Here is a 16,330-nt window from a genome sequence, read left to right as displayed (position 1 = left end):
CCTGAGGAATTATTACCAGGACCGGCAGGGGGAGTGGGCCCGATTGCTTCCTTGTGCTGAAAACGCCCAGAATTCATTGCGACACTCCTTTCCAGTGTGTTCTGGGCTATCAGCCGGCCCTGGCTCCGTGGACTCCGAGCCAGTCCGAAGCTCCTGCGGTGGACGAGTGGTTCAAATGTGCAGAAGAGGTATGGAACGATGACCACGTGAGACTCCAGTGTGCCGTCAGAAAGAGCAGGCGGATCGTCACCGCAGTGAGGCGCCAGTGTTCCATCCTGGTGATCACGTCTGACTCTCTACCAGGAACCTCCCCTCCGCCTGCCCTGTATGAAGCTGAGTATCCGGTTTGTGGGGCAATTCAAGGTCCTCCGGAGGGTCAACAAGGTAATTTTACAGATTACAACTCCCCACTTACTACCGGATCTCACCATCTTTTCATGTTGTCCTGCTCAGGCCGGTGGTTCCTGGTTCCCTGGCTGATGCCATCCTCCACGACACCCCTCCGTCTCCCTTGGAAATCGAGGGGAGCTCCGCCTATGCCGTGAGATCCCTCCTGGACTCCCGACATCGTGGGGGTCAGCTACAGTACCTGGTGGATTGGGAGGGGTACGGTCCAGAGGAGCGGTGCTGGGTTCCGGTGGATGACATTCTAGATCCCAACATTATCAGAGAATTCCACCTTTGCCGAACGGCCCACTCCTTGCCCTCGGGGCCGTCCTCCTGGCCCTCGGGGCCGTCCTCCTGGCCGGCGTTCCTGCTGCGGCTGGAGCCGAGTGTCAGGGGGGTACTGTCACGTCTACTACCCCTCTCTGGTGCTTCACGTCACTGGTCTACTAACCACCGGTCCTTGCAATCCATCATTACACACACCTGGCAACCCTCATTACGCACACCTGCACCCCATCATGAGGCACATCTGGACTCCATCACTACCCTGATTAATCCTCCTTTATCTAGCACTCCATAGCATCACTCTTCAGGCAGTATTGGTTCAGTTTTCATGTCCAGACACTTCTCTTGTTTTGTAACAAGTCCACTCTGAACAGTTGTCTATTACTTGAACTCTGTGAAGCATTTATTTGGGCTGCAATTTCTGAGGCTTGAAACTCTAATGAACTTATCCTCTGTAGCAGAGGTAACTCTGGGTCTTCCATTCCTGTGGCGGTCCTCATGAGAGCCAGTTTCATCATAGCGCTTGATGGTTTTTGCGACTGCACTTGAAGAAACGTTCAAAGTTCTTGAAATGTTCCGTATTGACTGACCTTCATATCTTAAAGTAATGATGGACTGTCTTTTATCTTTGCTTATTTGAGCTTTTCTTGCCATAATATGGACTTGGTTTTTTACCAAATAGGGCTATCTTCTGTATACCCCCCACCCCCCACCTTGTCACAACACAACTGATTGGTTCAAACACATTAAGAAGAAAATAAATTCTACAAATTAACTTTTAAGAAGGCACACCTGTTAATTGAAATGTATTCCAGGTGACTACCTCATGAAGCTGGTTGAGAGAATGCCAAGAGTGTGCAAGACTGTCATCAAGGTAAAGAAAGGGTGGCTATTTGAAGAATCTCAAATATAAAATATATTTTGATTTGTTTAACACTTTTTTTGGTTACAACATGATTCCATATGTGTTATTTCATAGTTTTGATGTCTTCACTATTATTCTACAATGTAAAAATAAAGAAAAACCCTTGAATGAGTAGGTGTGTCCATATTTGTATATATACTGGTACTGTATATATACAAAGTGGTGGAAAGAGTACCCAATCAAAAGTATAGATACCTTAATAGAAAGTTACTCAAGTAAAAGTGAAAGTCAGCAGGTAAAATAGTACTTGAGTAAAAGTGTAAAAGTATTTGGTTTTAAATATACGTAAGTATCAAAAGTAAATGTAATTGCTAAAATATACTTAAGTATCAAAAGTAAAAGTATAAATCATTTAAAATTCGTTATATTAAGCAAAGCAGAAGGCACCATTTTCTTGTTTTTTTATTTTTCGGATAGCCAGGGTCACACTCCATCACTCAGACATTACTTACAAAAGATGCATTTGTGTTGAGTGAGTCTGCCAGACCAGAGGCAGTAGAGATGACCACGTGTTCTCTTGATAATTGCGTGAATTTGGCTATTTTCCTGTCCTGTTAAGCATTCAAAATGTAATGAGTACTTTTGGTTGTATGGAGTAAAAACAAAAATATTTTCATTAGGAATGTAGTGAAGTAAAAGTAAAAGTTGTCAAAAACATAAATAGTAAAGTAAAGTACAGATACCCCAAAAAGCTAGTAGTTTAAAGTATTTTTACTTAAGTACTTTACACCACTGTATGTATATATTTACAGTATATATAAACTCAGCAAAAAAAGAAAAGTCCCTTTTTCAGGACCCTGTCTTTCAAAGATAATTCGTAGAAATCCAAATAACTTCACAGATTTTCATTGTAAAGGGTTTAAACACTGTTTCCCATGCTTGTTCAATTAAACATAAACAATGAATGAACATGCACCTGTGGAATGGTCGTTAAGACACTAACAGCTCACAGACGGTAGGCAATTAAGGTCAAAGTTATGAAAACTTAGGACACTAAAAGAGGCATTTCTACTGACACTACTGAAACAAAAAAGATCCCCAGGGTCCCTGCTCATCTGTGTGAACGTGCCTTAGGCATGCTGCAAGGATGCATGAGAACTGCAGATGTGGCCAGGGCAATAAATTATAATGTCCGTACTGTGAGACGCCTAAGACAGCGCTACAGGGAGACAGGACAGACAGCTGATCGTCCTCGCAGTGGCAGACCACGTGTAACAACACCTGTACAGGATCGGTACATCCGAACATCACACCTGCGGGACAGGTACAGGATGGCAACAACAACTGCCCGAGTTACACCAGGAACGCACAATCCCTCCATCAGTGCTCAGACTGTCCGCAATAGGCTGAGAGAGGCTGGACTGAGGGCTTGTAGGCCTGTTGTAAGGTAGGTCCTCACCAGACATCACCGGCAACAACATCACCTATGGGCACAAAGCCACCATCGCTGGACCAGACAGGACTGGCAAAAAGTGCTCTTCACTGATGAGTCGCGGTTTTGTCTCACAAGGGGTGATGGTTGGAATCGCATTTATCGTCGAAGGAATGAGCGTTACACAGAGGCCTGTACTCTGGAGCGGGATCGATTTGGAGGTAGAGGGTCCGTCATGGTCTGGGGCGGTGTGTCACAGCATCATCGGACTGAGCTTGTTGTCATTACAGGCAATCTCATCGCTGTGCGTTACAGGGAAGACATCCTCCTCCCTCATGTGGTATCCTTCCTGCAGGCTCATCCTGACATGACCCTCCAGCATGACAATGGCACCAGCCATACTGCTCGTTCTGTGTGTGATTTCCTGCAAGACAGGAATGTCAGTGTTCTGCCATGGCCAGCGAAGAGCCCGGATCTCAATCCAATTGAACACGTCTGGGACCTGTTGGATCGGAGGGTGAGGGCTAGGGCCATTCCTCCCAGAAATGTCAGGGAACTTGCAGGTGCCTTGGTGGCAAATCTGGTGCAGTCCATGAGGAGGAGATGCACTGCAGTACTTAATGCAGCTGGTGGCCACACACCAGATACTGACTGTTACTTTTGATTTTGACCCCCCCTTTGTTCAGGGACACATATTCAATTTCTGTTAGTCACGTATCTGTGGAACTTGTTCAGTTTATGTCTCAGTTGTTGAATCTTATGTTCATACAAATATCTACACATGTTAAGTTTGTTGAAAATAAATGCAGTTGACAGTGAGAGGACGTTTCTTTTTTTGCTGAGTTTACATATATATATATATACATACAGTGAGGGACAAAAGTATTTGATCCCCTGCTGATTTTGTACGTTTGCCCACTGACAAAGACATGATCAGTCTATAATTTTAATGGTAGGTTTATTTGAATAGTGAGAGACAGAATAAGAACAAAAAAATCCAGAAAAACGCATGTCAAAAATTTTATAAATTGATTTGCATTTTAATGAGGGAAATAAGTATTTGACCCCTCTGCAAAACATGACATAGTACTTAGTGGCAAAACCCTTGTTGGCAATCACAGAGGTCAGAGGTTTCTTGTAGTTGGCCACCAGGTTTGCACACATCTCAGGAGGGATTTTGTTCCACTCCTTTTTGCAGATCTTCTCCAAGTCATTAAGATTTCGTGGCTGACGTTTGGCAACTCGAACCTTCAGCTCCCTCCACAGATTTTCTATGGGATTAAGGTCTGGAGACTGGCTAGGCCACTCCAGGATCTTAATGTGCTTCTTCTTGAGCCACTCCTTTGTTGCCTTGGCCATGTATTTTGGGTCATTGTCATGCTGGAATACCCATCCACGACCCATTTTCAATGCCCTGGCTGAGGGAAGGAGGTTCTCACCCAAGATTTGACGGTACATGGCCCCGTCCATCGTCCCTTTGATGCGGTGAAGTTGTCCTGTCCCCTTAGCAGAATAACACCCTCAAAGCATAATGTTTCCACCTCCATGTTTGACGGTGGGGATGGTGTTCTTGGGGTCATAGGCAGCATTCCTCCTCCTCCAAACACGCCGAGTTGAGTTGATGCCAAAGAGCTCAATTTTGGTCTCATCTGACCACTACACTCTCACCCAGTTCTCCTCTGAATCATTCAGATGTTCATTTGCAAACTTCAGACGGCCCTGTATATGTGCTTTCTTGAGCAGCGGGACCTTGCGGGCGCTGCAGGATTTCAGTCCTTCACGGCGTAGTGTGTTACCAATTGTTTTTTTGGTGACTATGGTCACAGCTGCCTTGAGATCATTGACAAGATCCTCCCGTGTAGTTCTGGGCTGATTCCTCACTGTTCTCATGATCATTGCAACTCCACGAGGTGAGATCTTGCATGGAGTCCCAGGCCGAGGGAGATTGACAGTTATTTTGTGTTTCTTCCATTTGCGAATAATCGCACCTACTGTTGTCACCTTCTCACCAAGCTGCTTGGCAATGGTCTTGTAGCACATTCCAGCCTTGTGTAGGTCTACAATCTTGTCCCTGACATCCTTGGAGAGCTCTTTGGTCTTGGCCATGGTGGAGAGTTTGGAATCTGATTGATTGATTGCTTCTGTGGACAGGTGTCTTTTAAACAGGTAACAAACTGAGATTAGGAAAACACCCTTTATGAGTGTGCTCCTAATCTCAGCTCGTTACCTGTATAAAAGACACCTGGGAGCCAGAAATCTTTCTGATTGAGAGTGGTCAAATACTTATTTCCCTCATTAAAATGCAAATCAATTCATAACATTTTTGACATGCATTTTTCTGGATATTTTTGTTGTTATTCTGTCTCTCATTGTTCAAATAAACCTACCATTAAAATTATAGACTGATAATTTCTTTGTCAGTGGGCAAACATACAAAATCAGCAGGGGATCAAATACTTTTTTTCCCTCACTGTATATACATATACAGTGGGGAAAAAAAGTATTTTCACAGCCACCAATTGTGCAAGTTCTCCCACTTAAAAAGATGAGAGAGGCCTGTAATTTTCATCATAGGTACACGTCAACTATGACAGACAAATTGAGAAAAAAAATCCAGAAAAACATTGTAGGATTCTTTATGAATTTATTTGCAAATTATGGTGGAAAATAAGTATTTGGTCACCTACAAACAAGCAAGATTTCTGGCTCTCATAGACCTGTAACTTCTTCTTTAAGAGGCTCCTCTGTCCTCCATTCGTTACCTGTATTAATGGCACCTGTTTGAACGTGTTATCAGTATAAAAGTCACCTGTCCACAACCTCAAACAGTCACACTCCAAACTCCACTATGGCCAAGACCAAAGAGCTGTCAAAGGACACCAGAAACAAAATAGTAGACCTGCACCAGGCTGGGAAGACTGAATCTACAATAGGTAAGCAGCTTGGTTTGAAGAAATCAACTGTGGGAGCAATTATTAGGAAATGGAAGACATACAATACCACTGATAATCTCCCTCGATCTGGGGTTCCACGCAAGATCTCACCCCATGGGGTCAAAATGATCACAAGAACGGTGAGCAAAAATCCCAGAACCACACGGGGGGACCTAGTGAATGACCTGCAGAGAGCTGGGACCAAAGTAACAAAGCCTACCATCAGTAACACACTGTAACACACCGCCAGGGACTCAAATCCTGCAGTGCCAGACGTGTCCCCCTGCTTAAGCCAGTACATGTCCAGGCCCGTCTGAAGTTTGCTAGAGTGCATTTGGATGATCCAGAAGAGGATTGGGAGAATGCCATATGGTCAGATGAAACCAAAATATAACTTTTTGGTAAAAACTCAACTCGTCGTGTTTGGAGGACAAAGAATGCTGAGTTGCATCCAAAGAACACCATACCTACTGTGAAGCATGGGGGTGGAAACATCATGCTTTGGGGCTGTTTTTCTGCAAAGGGACCAGGACGACTGATCCGTGTAAAGGAAAGAATGAATGGGGCCATGTATCGTGAGATTTTGAGTGAAAACCTCCTTCCATCAGCAAGGGCATTGAAGATGAAACGTGGCTGGGTCTTTCAGCATGACAATGATCCCAAACACACCGCCCGGGCAACGAAGGAGTGGCTTCGTAATAAGCATTTCAAGGTCCTGGAGTGGCCTAGCCAGTCTCCAGATCTCAACCCCATAGAAAATCTTTGGAGGGAGTTGAAAGTCCGTGTTGCCCAGCGACAGCCCCAAAACATCACTGCTCTAGAGGAGATCTGCATGGAGGAATGGGCCAAAATACCAGCAACAGTGTGTGAAAACCTCGTGAAGACTTACAGAAAACGTTTGACCTGTGTCATTGCCAACAAAGGGTATATAACAAAGTATTGAGAAACTTTTGTTATTGACCAAATACTTATTTTCCACCATAATTTGCAAATAAATTCATTAAAAATCCTACAATGTGATTTTCTGGATTTTTTTTTCTCATTTTGTCTGTCATAGTTGACGTGTACCTATGATGAAAATTACAGGCCTCTCTCATCTTTTTAAGTGGGAGAACTTGCACAATTGGTGGCTGACTAAATACTTTCCCCCCCCACTGTATATGTATGCGACCAATACGATTTGATTTGATCTAACTGTTGATTCTCCCAACTTCTCATCTAGGCAATCTTTGGTCTGACTCTCCTGTATATCTCTGAAGAGAACCCTGCTATGAGACTCACCCCTTTACCTGTAAACCCCCTACGTATAAACCCTGCTACACAACTCACCTGTATATCTTGTAGCGGGTGGAGAAGCCCTGCCGGTTCCTGTCGACGAAGTCTGTGTATTCCTGGGAGTGGTGGAAGGGGCCCTTGTCGGACAGCAGCCAGTCCAGGGGCCCCCCGGGGCGGTCGTGGGGCAGGCTGGCTGACACAGGGGCCCTGTTCAAAAGCCAGAACCAGACCCAGCAGTGCAGGATCAGAAAGCCCCATAGAGCCATCAGAGATTGAGGGAGGGAGGGAGGGAAGGGTGGAGGGAGGGGATCAGCAGTGGAAGGGGTTCCCACACGTGAGCTCACACCTCCTCTGGGATGACAGGTGGATCTGCATTCCCTCACCTCCCCCTGGGAGAGAGAGACATAAATCATTGTCACTTGAGAAATGAATTATCTTATAATCATCAAGCACCTTCATCATTTTAGAGATGCCATACTGACAAGTAAACAAAAAAAAAGATATCTTTAGCTCTTATGGAGTTAGTCACTAGACATCTGTTTTAAGACTAGCCTGCTGTTCCACCTCTAGTCCAAGCCTCCCATTACTCTCCATCTTCCTACTAAGGGTTGTCAATCTCTCCCTGCAGCCATGACCAAACCAGATGCTTGTTTGTTTTTTAAAGTCCCATTACTGTATTCTGATGACAATCTGTCAAGTGAACTCAGCCATGTGACCATGTGTGTGGGAGTGTTTCAGAAATCATTATTCTCAAACAATAGCGCAAGACACCAGGGGGTGGGGGGTGGACATGGGAGCAGGTGCTAGGAGATGTGAGAGTGAGAGAAAGAGCAGTATGGAGAGAAAGAGAGTGGGAGAAAGAAGGAGAGAGAGAGAGAGGGAGAGAGAGAGAAAGAGAGAGAGACTGGGAGACTGGGAGAAAGAGAGAAAGATGGAGAAAAAGACAGAGGTAGAAAGAGAGGTGGAAAATGAGCGAGAGAGAGAGAGTGTGTGTGTGTGTGTGTGTGTGTGTGTGTGTGTGTGTGTGTGTGTGTGTGTGTGTGTGTGTGTGACTATAATGAATTGCAGACTGGGTGTTATTCACAGAAAAGTGGATATCCCTCACTGATGCAAACACATGCCTTATCTGTTTCACAATGTGATCACACCAGATTCAAAAGCTCCGGTTTTGCTACATTACATTCAATTCCTCAGTGCAGAAATCTGTGCATGGCCATGCATATTGATAAGGTGTGTATGTGCATGTGTGTGCATGTCCGTATGCGTATGCATGTGTGTGTGTGTTGGGGGCGGGGGGGCAATGGAGCACAGTTCACTTTAGCACAGTGGTGTTCCACATAGTGAGCTAGAGGTGGTGAGGGAGGTAGGGGAGCTATGAAACACTGCAACCATTACAATCCTCAGTAATTCCCATTTAACTTTGTTTTTGTGGCTGTTGTTAATGTTAAACAGTGAGTTAGCCTTCCAGCTTTTCCAATATTCATGCAACAGCAACACTATTTCCACCAAGTCAATTGGAACCCCTGCAGCATGTAGAGTTTACATGGCTTTTTGTAAACATTGTGTAAAAGTGACCTTCGCTTGCAGCGAGGGGACTGTCTTACCTATTAATATCAGAATAGAGGGCAGGGGTCATTTTTTAAATACACATTATTTTATCATCCAACAGGCATGGGGCCAAACAAACGCTGATGCAGGAAGGAAAACTCTCTTTCTAGCTCACTCTCTCTCTCACGCTCACTCTCGCTCATCATCATCATCATCATCTCTATTCTCTCTCTCTACCTGCTCAATGTGAAAGTCCAGTATGTAAACATTTATCTGTCCACAGATTCAGATACCACCAGCTCTATAATGACATTAACAGCAACACAGACCCAACTAACCAGATTGTTATCTGTCGGAATCATATCAGGTACACACCATTGCCACTTTACAAGGGCATTACTGGATCACATTTGTGCTCGCATATGCAATCATAAATATTACATTTTCAAACACGGTTAAAATGCCATCCTTGAGCCACAAGCAATATAATATTTTGGTATTTTGTGGTATTTTATTAGGATACCCATTAGCTGTTGCGAAAGCAGCAGCTACTCTTCCTGGGGTCCACACGAAACATGAAACATGACATAATACGTAAGGGATAAACGCTGACATTCTGTACGAGGCGGAGCAAAGTCCCTTTGTGGAGTTCATTTTTCCAAGGTAATGTACAGAACGGAGGCGTTTATCCCACTTATACCACAGTTGCCAAAGAAACAATATGAAAGCACCCATTTAGCGGTAGTAATAATGTTTTTAAATTGATATTTTCATTTTTATAAGCAAATTAATACTTTCTCATCTTTTGGTTACTAGAGACGCAACCCATTAGTTCGTTCGATTAGTTCGATATTTATGGATGCGACCCAGTCGTTCGTTCTTCATGTTCCGTTGCCATGCTCAGTGGCAATGTTCTTATCCTTTCCTTGCTGCTAGCTAACCAACTAACTACAGCTTCACAGTCACTACCTCTGCAGCCAGAATAACAGCAACGTTTATTTAGTTGCGTTTGTTTAAGCTGTTTATCCTGCTTATACCACAGTTGCCAAAGAAAACAATACTATAAGCACCAGTGGAAGCTGCTGAGGGGAGGACAGCTCATAATAATGGCTGGTAAGGAGCGAATGGAATGGCATCAAACACATGGAACCAATTTAATTTTTCTTAATTTTTATTTAACGTTTATTTAACTAGGCAAGTCAGTTAAGAACAAATTCTTATTTACAATGACGGCCTATCAAAAGGCAAAAGGCCTCCTGCTGGGATATTTAAAAAAAAATATAGGACAAAACACACATCACGACAAGAGAGACACCACAACACTACATAAAGAGAGACCTAAGACAACAACATAGCATGGCAACAACACATGACAACACAACATGGTAGCAGCACAAAACATGCTACAAACATTATTGGGCACAGACAACAGCACAAAGGCAAGAAGGTAGAGACAACAATACATCACGCGAAGCAGCCACAACTGTCAGTAAGAGTGTCCATGATTGAGTCTTTGAATGAAGAGATGGAGATAAAACTGTCCAGTTTGAGTGTTTTTTGCAGCTCGTTCCAGTCGCTAGCTGCAGCGAACTGAAAAGAGGAGCGACCCAGGGATGTGTGTGCTTTGGGGACCTTTAACAGAATGTGACTGGCAGAACGGGTGTTGTATGTGGAGGATGAGGGCTGCAGTAGGTATCTCAGATAGGGGGGAGTGAGGCCAAAGAGGGTGTTATAAATAAGCATCAACCAGTGGGTCTTGCGACGGGTATACAGAGATGACCAGTTTACAGAGGCGTATAGAGTGCAGTGATGTGCCCTATAAGGAGCATTGGTGGCAGATCTGATGGCCGAATGGTAAAGAACATCTAGCTGCTTGAGACCACCCTTACCTGCCGATCTATAAATTACATCTCCGTAATTTGAGAAAAGGACAGTGTACCATCTAGCCATACTCCGAAGTACTTGTATGAGGTGACTACCTCATGCTCTAAACCCTCAGAGGTAGTTATCACACCGGTGAGGAGAGGGGCATTCTTCTAACAGAACAAGGTTAAGGGCAGAGAAAGCTTGTTGGACACTAAGAAAGCTTTGTTGTAGAGTGTTTAACACAAAATCAGAGGAGGGGCCAGCTGAGTATAATACTTTATCTTTTGCATATAAATGGATGAGAGAGCTTCCTACTTCCTGAGCTATGTTGTTGATGTAAATAGAGAAGAGCGTGGGGCCTAGGATCAAGCCTTGGGGTACTCCTTTGGTGACAGGCAGTGGCTGAGACAGCAGATGTTCTGACTTTATACACTGCACTCTTTGAGAGAGGTAGTTAGCAAACCAGGCCAAAGACCCCTCAGAGACACCAATACTCCTTAGCCAGCCCACAAGAATGGAATGGTCTACTGTATCAAAAGCTTTGGCCAAGTCAATAAAAAAAGCAGCACAACATTGCTTAGAATCAAGGGCAATGGTGACATAATTTAGGACCTTTAAGGTTGCAGTGACACATCCATAACCTGAGCAGAAACCAGATTGCATACCAGAGAGAATATTATAGATATCAAGAAAGCCAGTCACTTGATTATTGACAAGTTTTTCCAAAACTTTTGATAAACAGGGCAAAATAGAAATTGGCCTATAACAGTTAGGATCAGCTTGATCTCCCCCTTTAAGTAAAGATCACACCGTGGCTGCCTTCCAAGCAATGGGAACCTCCCCAGAGAGGAGAGACAGGTTAAAAAGGTCAGATATAGGCTTGGCGATGATAGGGGCTGCAACCTTAAAGAAGTCAAGTTTAAGGAGCTCCTTTAGCACCTCAGACTCAGTGACTGCCTGCAGGGAGAAACTTTTGTAGCGGGGCAGGGGAAAAAGAGGGAGGAGCATCGGGGCTAGTCGCATTAGAAGGGGTGGGAGATAAGGAAATGTTGGACGGGCAATTAGGCATGCTGAGTCAAATAGGAATCCTGACTTAATGAAGTGGTGATTAAAGAGCTCAGCCATGTGCTCCTTGTCAGTAACAACATCATCAACATTAAGGGACATGGGCAGCTGTGAGGAGGAGGGTTTATTCTCCAGGTCTTTAACCTTTTTCCAGAACTTCTTGGGGTTAGACCCACAGAGAGAGAACTGCTCCTTAAAGTAACTAACTTTGACCTTCCAGATAGCCTGAGTGCACTTATGTGTGTGCCGAGCCTTTCGCCAAATGGAATTCTTGTAGTGGAGTAATTCTGCCAGATCACAGTCGAAGCAGGGGCTGAACCTGTTTTTAATTCTCATTTTCTTTGTAGTGTCTAAACAGTTTATGACTTTGCTGATGTTTGCAAATGGTGTGTTAGAGGAAGTCTGTTATGTGGCGTCCTGGGATTGGTTTATGGGGAAACCACCCATATCATGGTACAGATTATAAATACCATGGTTGAAACAAAGGACGGGGAGGAACAACATATTAGAGATTGGGTCAGTTGTTCTCCGGATTTTCTGCAGAAATCTGTAAATTGACGCTGAAATCTATGATGTAATAAATTATTATAATCAAGGACAGTGTCAGCGGATTTCTTGTCATCACAGCATCTCAGCATCGTTATCTCGACACTACATTAATGGCGACGAGGAATTGGGCCGTGTTGCGTCTTTTCTCAGCGTTCCATTCATGGGCGCCGAGCTGACTCCCGCTCAAGAGGCATGCAGATACGGTGAGCTTTCTCACAAACTTTGGGTGCTGGTCAGTTCGTGTGCTTGTGTGTGTGTGTGCGTTGAAAGACTGCACCGTCAAAAGCCTTATGTGTGCGCTTTGCTGTTATTTGCTGTGTGATGAGAATCCGTTCTAAATTTCTAAATTTGTTTGCGTTGAAAGCAACGCAAACAGGGGGGAGTGTCTATAGGAATTGATAACATTGGGCACAGGGATATTTGGCTTGAATATAATGAAGGAAAAAGGCCAGGAACTAAGGAAAATGTATACTAATTAGGACGTCGTTGATCTATGGAAGCCCTCAAACGAGGCGATCATTAGGATGGGCCAAAAATCCTGAAAACTCACTAGGTTGATTTTTAAGGTCAGTTCTGGGGACTGGAATTTGTGGTAGATACATTCGGTTGCAAGTTACCCCTCGACTTATAGTTGACAAGGTATATGTTCGATGTAACCTCTCATTGGATATCTGCAAAGTCAAGGTAGCATAAATTTAGGAAGGAACTATGAAAAATAAGGAACGACGGTAGCATGCTTTAGAGGACCGTAGGAACGGATACATTCCTCTTGAATTGTGTGTGTGTGTGTGTGTGTGTGTGAAAGAGAGCCTGTGCGTGTGTGAAAAAAAAGGTGAGGTCTCTGCTGTGTGTCGACTAAGGCTATGACAACAGGGGTTTTAGTTTTTTGTAAGGAAATATGTTAGTTAAGGTTAAAATCTTATGAGTCTTCGTGTCTGTGTTGGTTTGGGAGTTTTGTTAAGTGTTACTGTTTGTCTATGTTGGGGAAATAACGGAGGGACAGCTGGTATGTCTACTATCTGTTGTTTAGCTTGGAGAGAGCTGCTTGGGAGCTCTTCTCACTCTGAAATCGCACTGGTGAATGAACTGCGCATGTGTGGGATTTTATGAGTTTAGAGTTACGTAGAGCAAATATGCCACTCCCCTGCCTGCACTGAGCTGCTGTGACATGCAGACAGAGAAGGAGGGGGAGACTTACACGCGAATAAAGTATTCTGTTTGTTAAATCGGCTGTTGCTTAACGATGAAACTATTTGATTGAGATCTATTGAATTTATAAATGAGAGATATGGTGATGGATTAAAAATAATAAAATAAATAAATAAAATAAAAATTATTGAGCTATTTATAATATTCCTGAGTTGAGCTGTTTGCTTATTTCTTAGCGCGAGTGTGAACATAGGTATGACTAAAAGGGTATTGTATGGTTGAAATAACCCAGTGAATGCATAAAATACTAAATTATTGTCTGTGTTCTTTGTTCTCCTGTGATATGAGAGACGAGAAGGAGGAGACAGAGAGAGAGAGAAGGTGCTGACAGTGTGTGCTGCCACGGATCAAGTCCAATCAAGGCCAGTACTGTTCTGTTCACAAAACGTACCTTCCCATAGAGGATATTGTGTGTGCCTAGCATATTTCATGTTGTGACAATTTGACAGGGACTTGGCAACAGACTGATCAATTGATGTAATTAAGAATTGCATATTGGAGTTTTTTGTGCATGAGTTGGTTTGATTAGAGTTGTGTTGGAAATCCAGCACTGACATTATTCTGTAAAATTAAGGTAATTGGGTGATTATTTAGCAATTGGTTTGTGAGTGTTGTAGTGTTGCTGGATTACAGGTCTTTCTTTTTTGGATTGCTCTGAAGTTGACTACTTTCATTTACTTTTCCTAATCGGATGTGGTAAGATTGCCACTAATCAATAATTTGGTAAAATAAAAAATAAAAAAAATAAAAAATTAATTAACCAGAAGTAGAAGCTGTTTCATCTAGTCAAAGGAAGTATATTTTGTACAACGATATGAAGTGGAAGAGGGTTATGAGTTATTGCTCACTTATTTTGCGTAATGTTACATGGGAAGATCAGGGAGAATATATGTGTACTTACTTAGAGCCAGCGTTAAAATTTGTTCCGGTTAAGAATTATTGGTTAAAAGGCTATGCAACTCGTAAGGTGACGCTTATGATGGAAGATTTAGAGCCTGTTGAAGTTTCCACAGTCACCAAAGGAGTTCAGGAGCAGTATATTACAGTAGCCACTCCAACAGAAAATAATACACAGAGGACATCTCTCACTTTGCTACTGGGAATAATTAAGAGTGTTAATACATCAACTAAAGCAACTATTTTAACAGTAACTTTGAAAGAGATTAATGTTACGACGGCAATAACAAATTTAGGAAATGTGACACAGACACCAACAACAACTTTTCTGAAACTAAGGGATGTAGTAAGAGTGATTCAGAAGTTTATGATATGGATGGAGAGTGCAGTGAATGGTAGTAAGGATAGTGTTGAAATAGGAGAGCAGATGGTAGTAGAGAATGATGTAGATTCATCTGAAATAGTGCAGAATACTATCCTGGAGGTAAATGATGAGTTCTTTAATTTTGATGGAACACAAGAAGATATATCTGATCAATACTGCTCGTTAGGGAAGAGAGAAACTAAATGGAAGGCATATGGATTTGATTCTCCTGTTTTGCAAATTAAAGATGGATGGGCAGGTAGGAATCTATGGTTCCAGCAGTTAACTCATTCTGTAAGATCAGTGAGGTATCTTGAGGGTCCATGTCTGTTGAGAATTCCAGCACCAGGCACATGGGGTTCAATCTTAGAGATGGTGGCTGAACCTCTATCAAGTACGTGTCAATCTTATGCTTTATCATGGCTGTTGTATCAGCAACAATCATTAACAGATATAATGATGTCGTTGTAGAAGCATTTGTTTAGGCCTAGGTTTAAGTGTTTTTGGTTAAATGAATTACCCTATGTGAATTTGTTAGATTGGAAGGAAAATCAGTTAACAGCGATTCCTGAAGCATTGGAGGTGAAAACCGTGAGGGCTAAAAGTTGTTTTTGTTCAAATAAAACATATGATGGACAGGGTATGTTTATGGGAATATCAGATTGTGATGATTATATGATGACTTTGGGTAAGCATGAACGTAAGGTTAGTAATGAGAAATATAATGTAACTTTTTATGTTCCATTTAGTAAGAAGAGCAGGACTTTGATGGTGAAAGATCAGCTTTTGCCTGGCAATGTGACTATTGGGAATTTTAGAGATATTTGGTGGGGTTTGTGGTGATAAAGCATATATATTCTTACCCTATGGATGGAAAGCATGTTGTTACATGTCGACGTTGAAGCTTCCATATGAGGTTTTTACCATTAAAAGAGGGGAAGCACCGGATACAGATAAATCTGATTCTAGGTCTAGAAATAGGGTGAAAAGGGAAATGGAGCAACTTCATAGTCTGGAAGCCTACCATTGGAGGATAAGTCTAGGAGAGAAGTGGGGACTTGGACTTTTTCAATGGTATGGTGTAACATTTTTGGCAGATCACATTGATAATATGACGTATACTTTGCAGGGTTTTGCAAATGAAACGATATGAGGGTTTAACCTTCTGTCAAATACTCAAAGTCACAGACTGACGCTGTTGAAACATGACATGGCTCTTGACTATATTTTAGCAAAACAAGGTGGCTTATGTTTGGCTATGAACTTGAAGGGGGATGATTGTTATACTTTGATCCCCGATAGTTGCGATAATATCACTAGTGTTATAGATGCATTGAAGAATATAATGGATGCGTTTGGTAGATCTGAAGGAACTGGATGGTCAGCGAAGGCTTGGTTGCAAGATCAGTTAGGCCCAGTGGGAGCAGTGATAGTTCAGATTTTAGTGGCAGCTCTTATAGCGCTGTGTGTGATGTTTTGCTTTTGTACTTTGTTATTGACTTTTGCGAAGGCTATGATATTGAGATGGGTTGGAGTTGTGATGCCTGAAGAAAACACTCAGATGCTGTTGTTAACTGTTACTGATCTAGATGGAGATGAAGAAGTGGGACTGGATGGAGTATTGATGGATAGATAACGATTTTGAATATCCGATC

The 16,330-nt window shown here is 42.8% G+C and overlaps 1 protein-coding gene across 1 annotated transcript in view; it reads right to left on the bottom strand.

Annotated features, from left to right (window-relative positions):
* Positions 1–16,330, bottom strand: part of LOC121540526 (BMP/retinoic acid-inducible neural-specific protein 3-like) — an 85,997-nt gene that overhangs the window by 28,983 nt on the left and 40,684 nt on the right. The window contains exon 2 of the mRNA XM_041849461.2: positions 7,232–7,566. Within this exon, the coding sequence (XP_041705395.1) occupies positions 7,232–7,443 (212 nt within the window). The 5' untranslated portion in view covers positions 7,444–7,566. The remainder of the gene's footprint in view (positions 1–7,231; positions 7,567–16,330) is intronic.

Source organism: Coregonus clupeaformis, chromosome 26, assembly GCF_020615455.1.
Source record: "Coregonus clupeaformis isolate EN_2021a chromosome 26, ASM2061545v1, whole genome shotgun sequence".
Taxonomy (NCBI): Eukaryota; Metazoa; Chordata; class Actinopteri; order Salmoniformes; family Salmonidae; genus Coregonus; species Coregonus clupeaformis.
The sequence above is the reverse complement of the archived record's forward strand: the minus strand, read 5'-3'. Positions and strand labels throughout refer to the sequence as shown.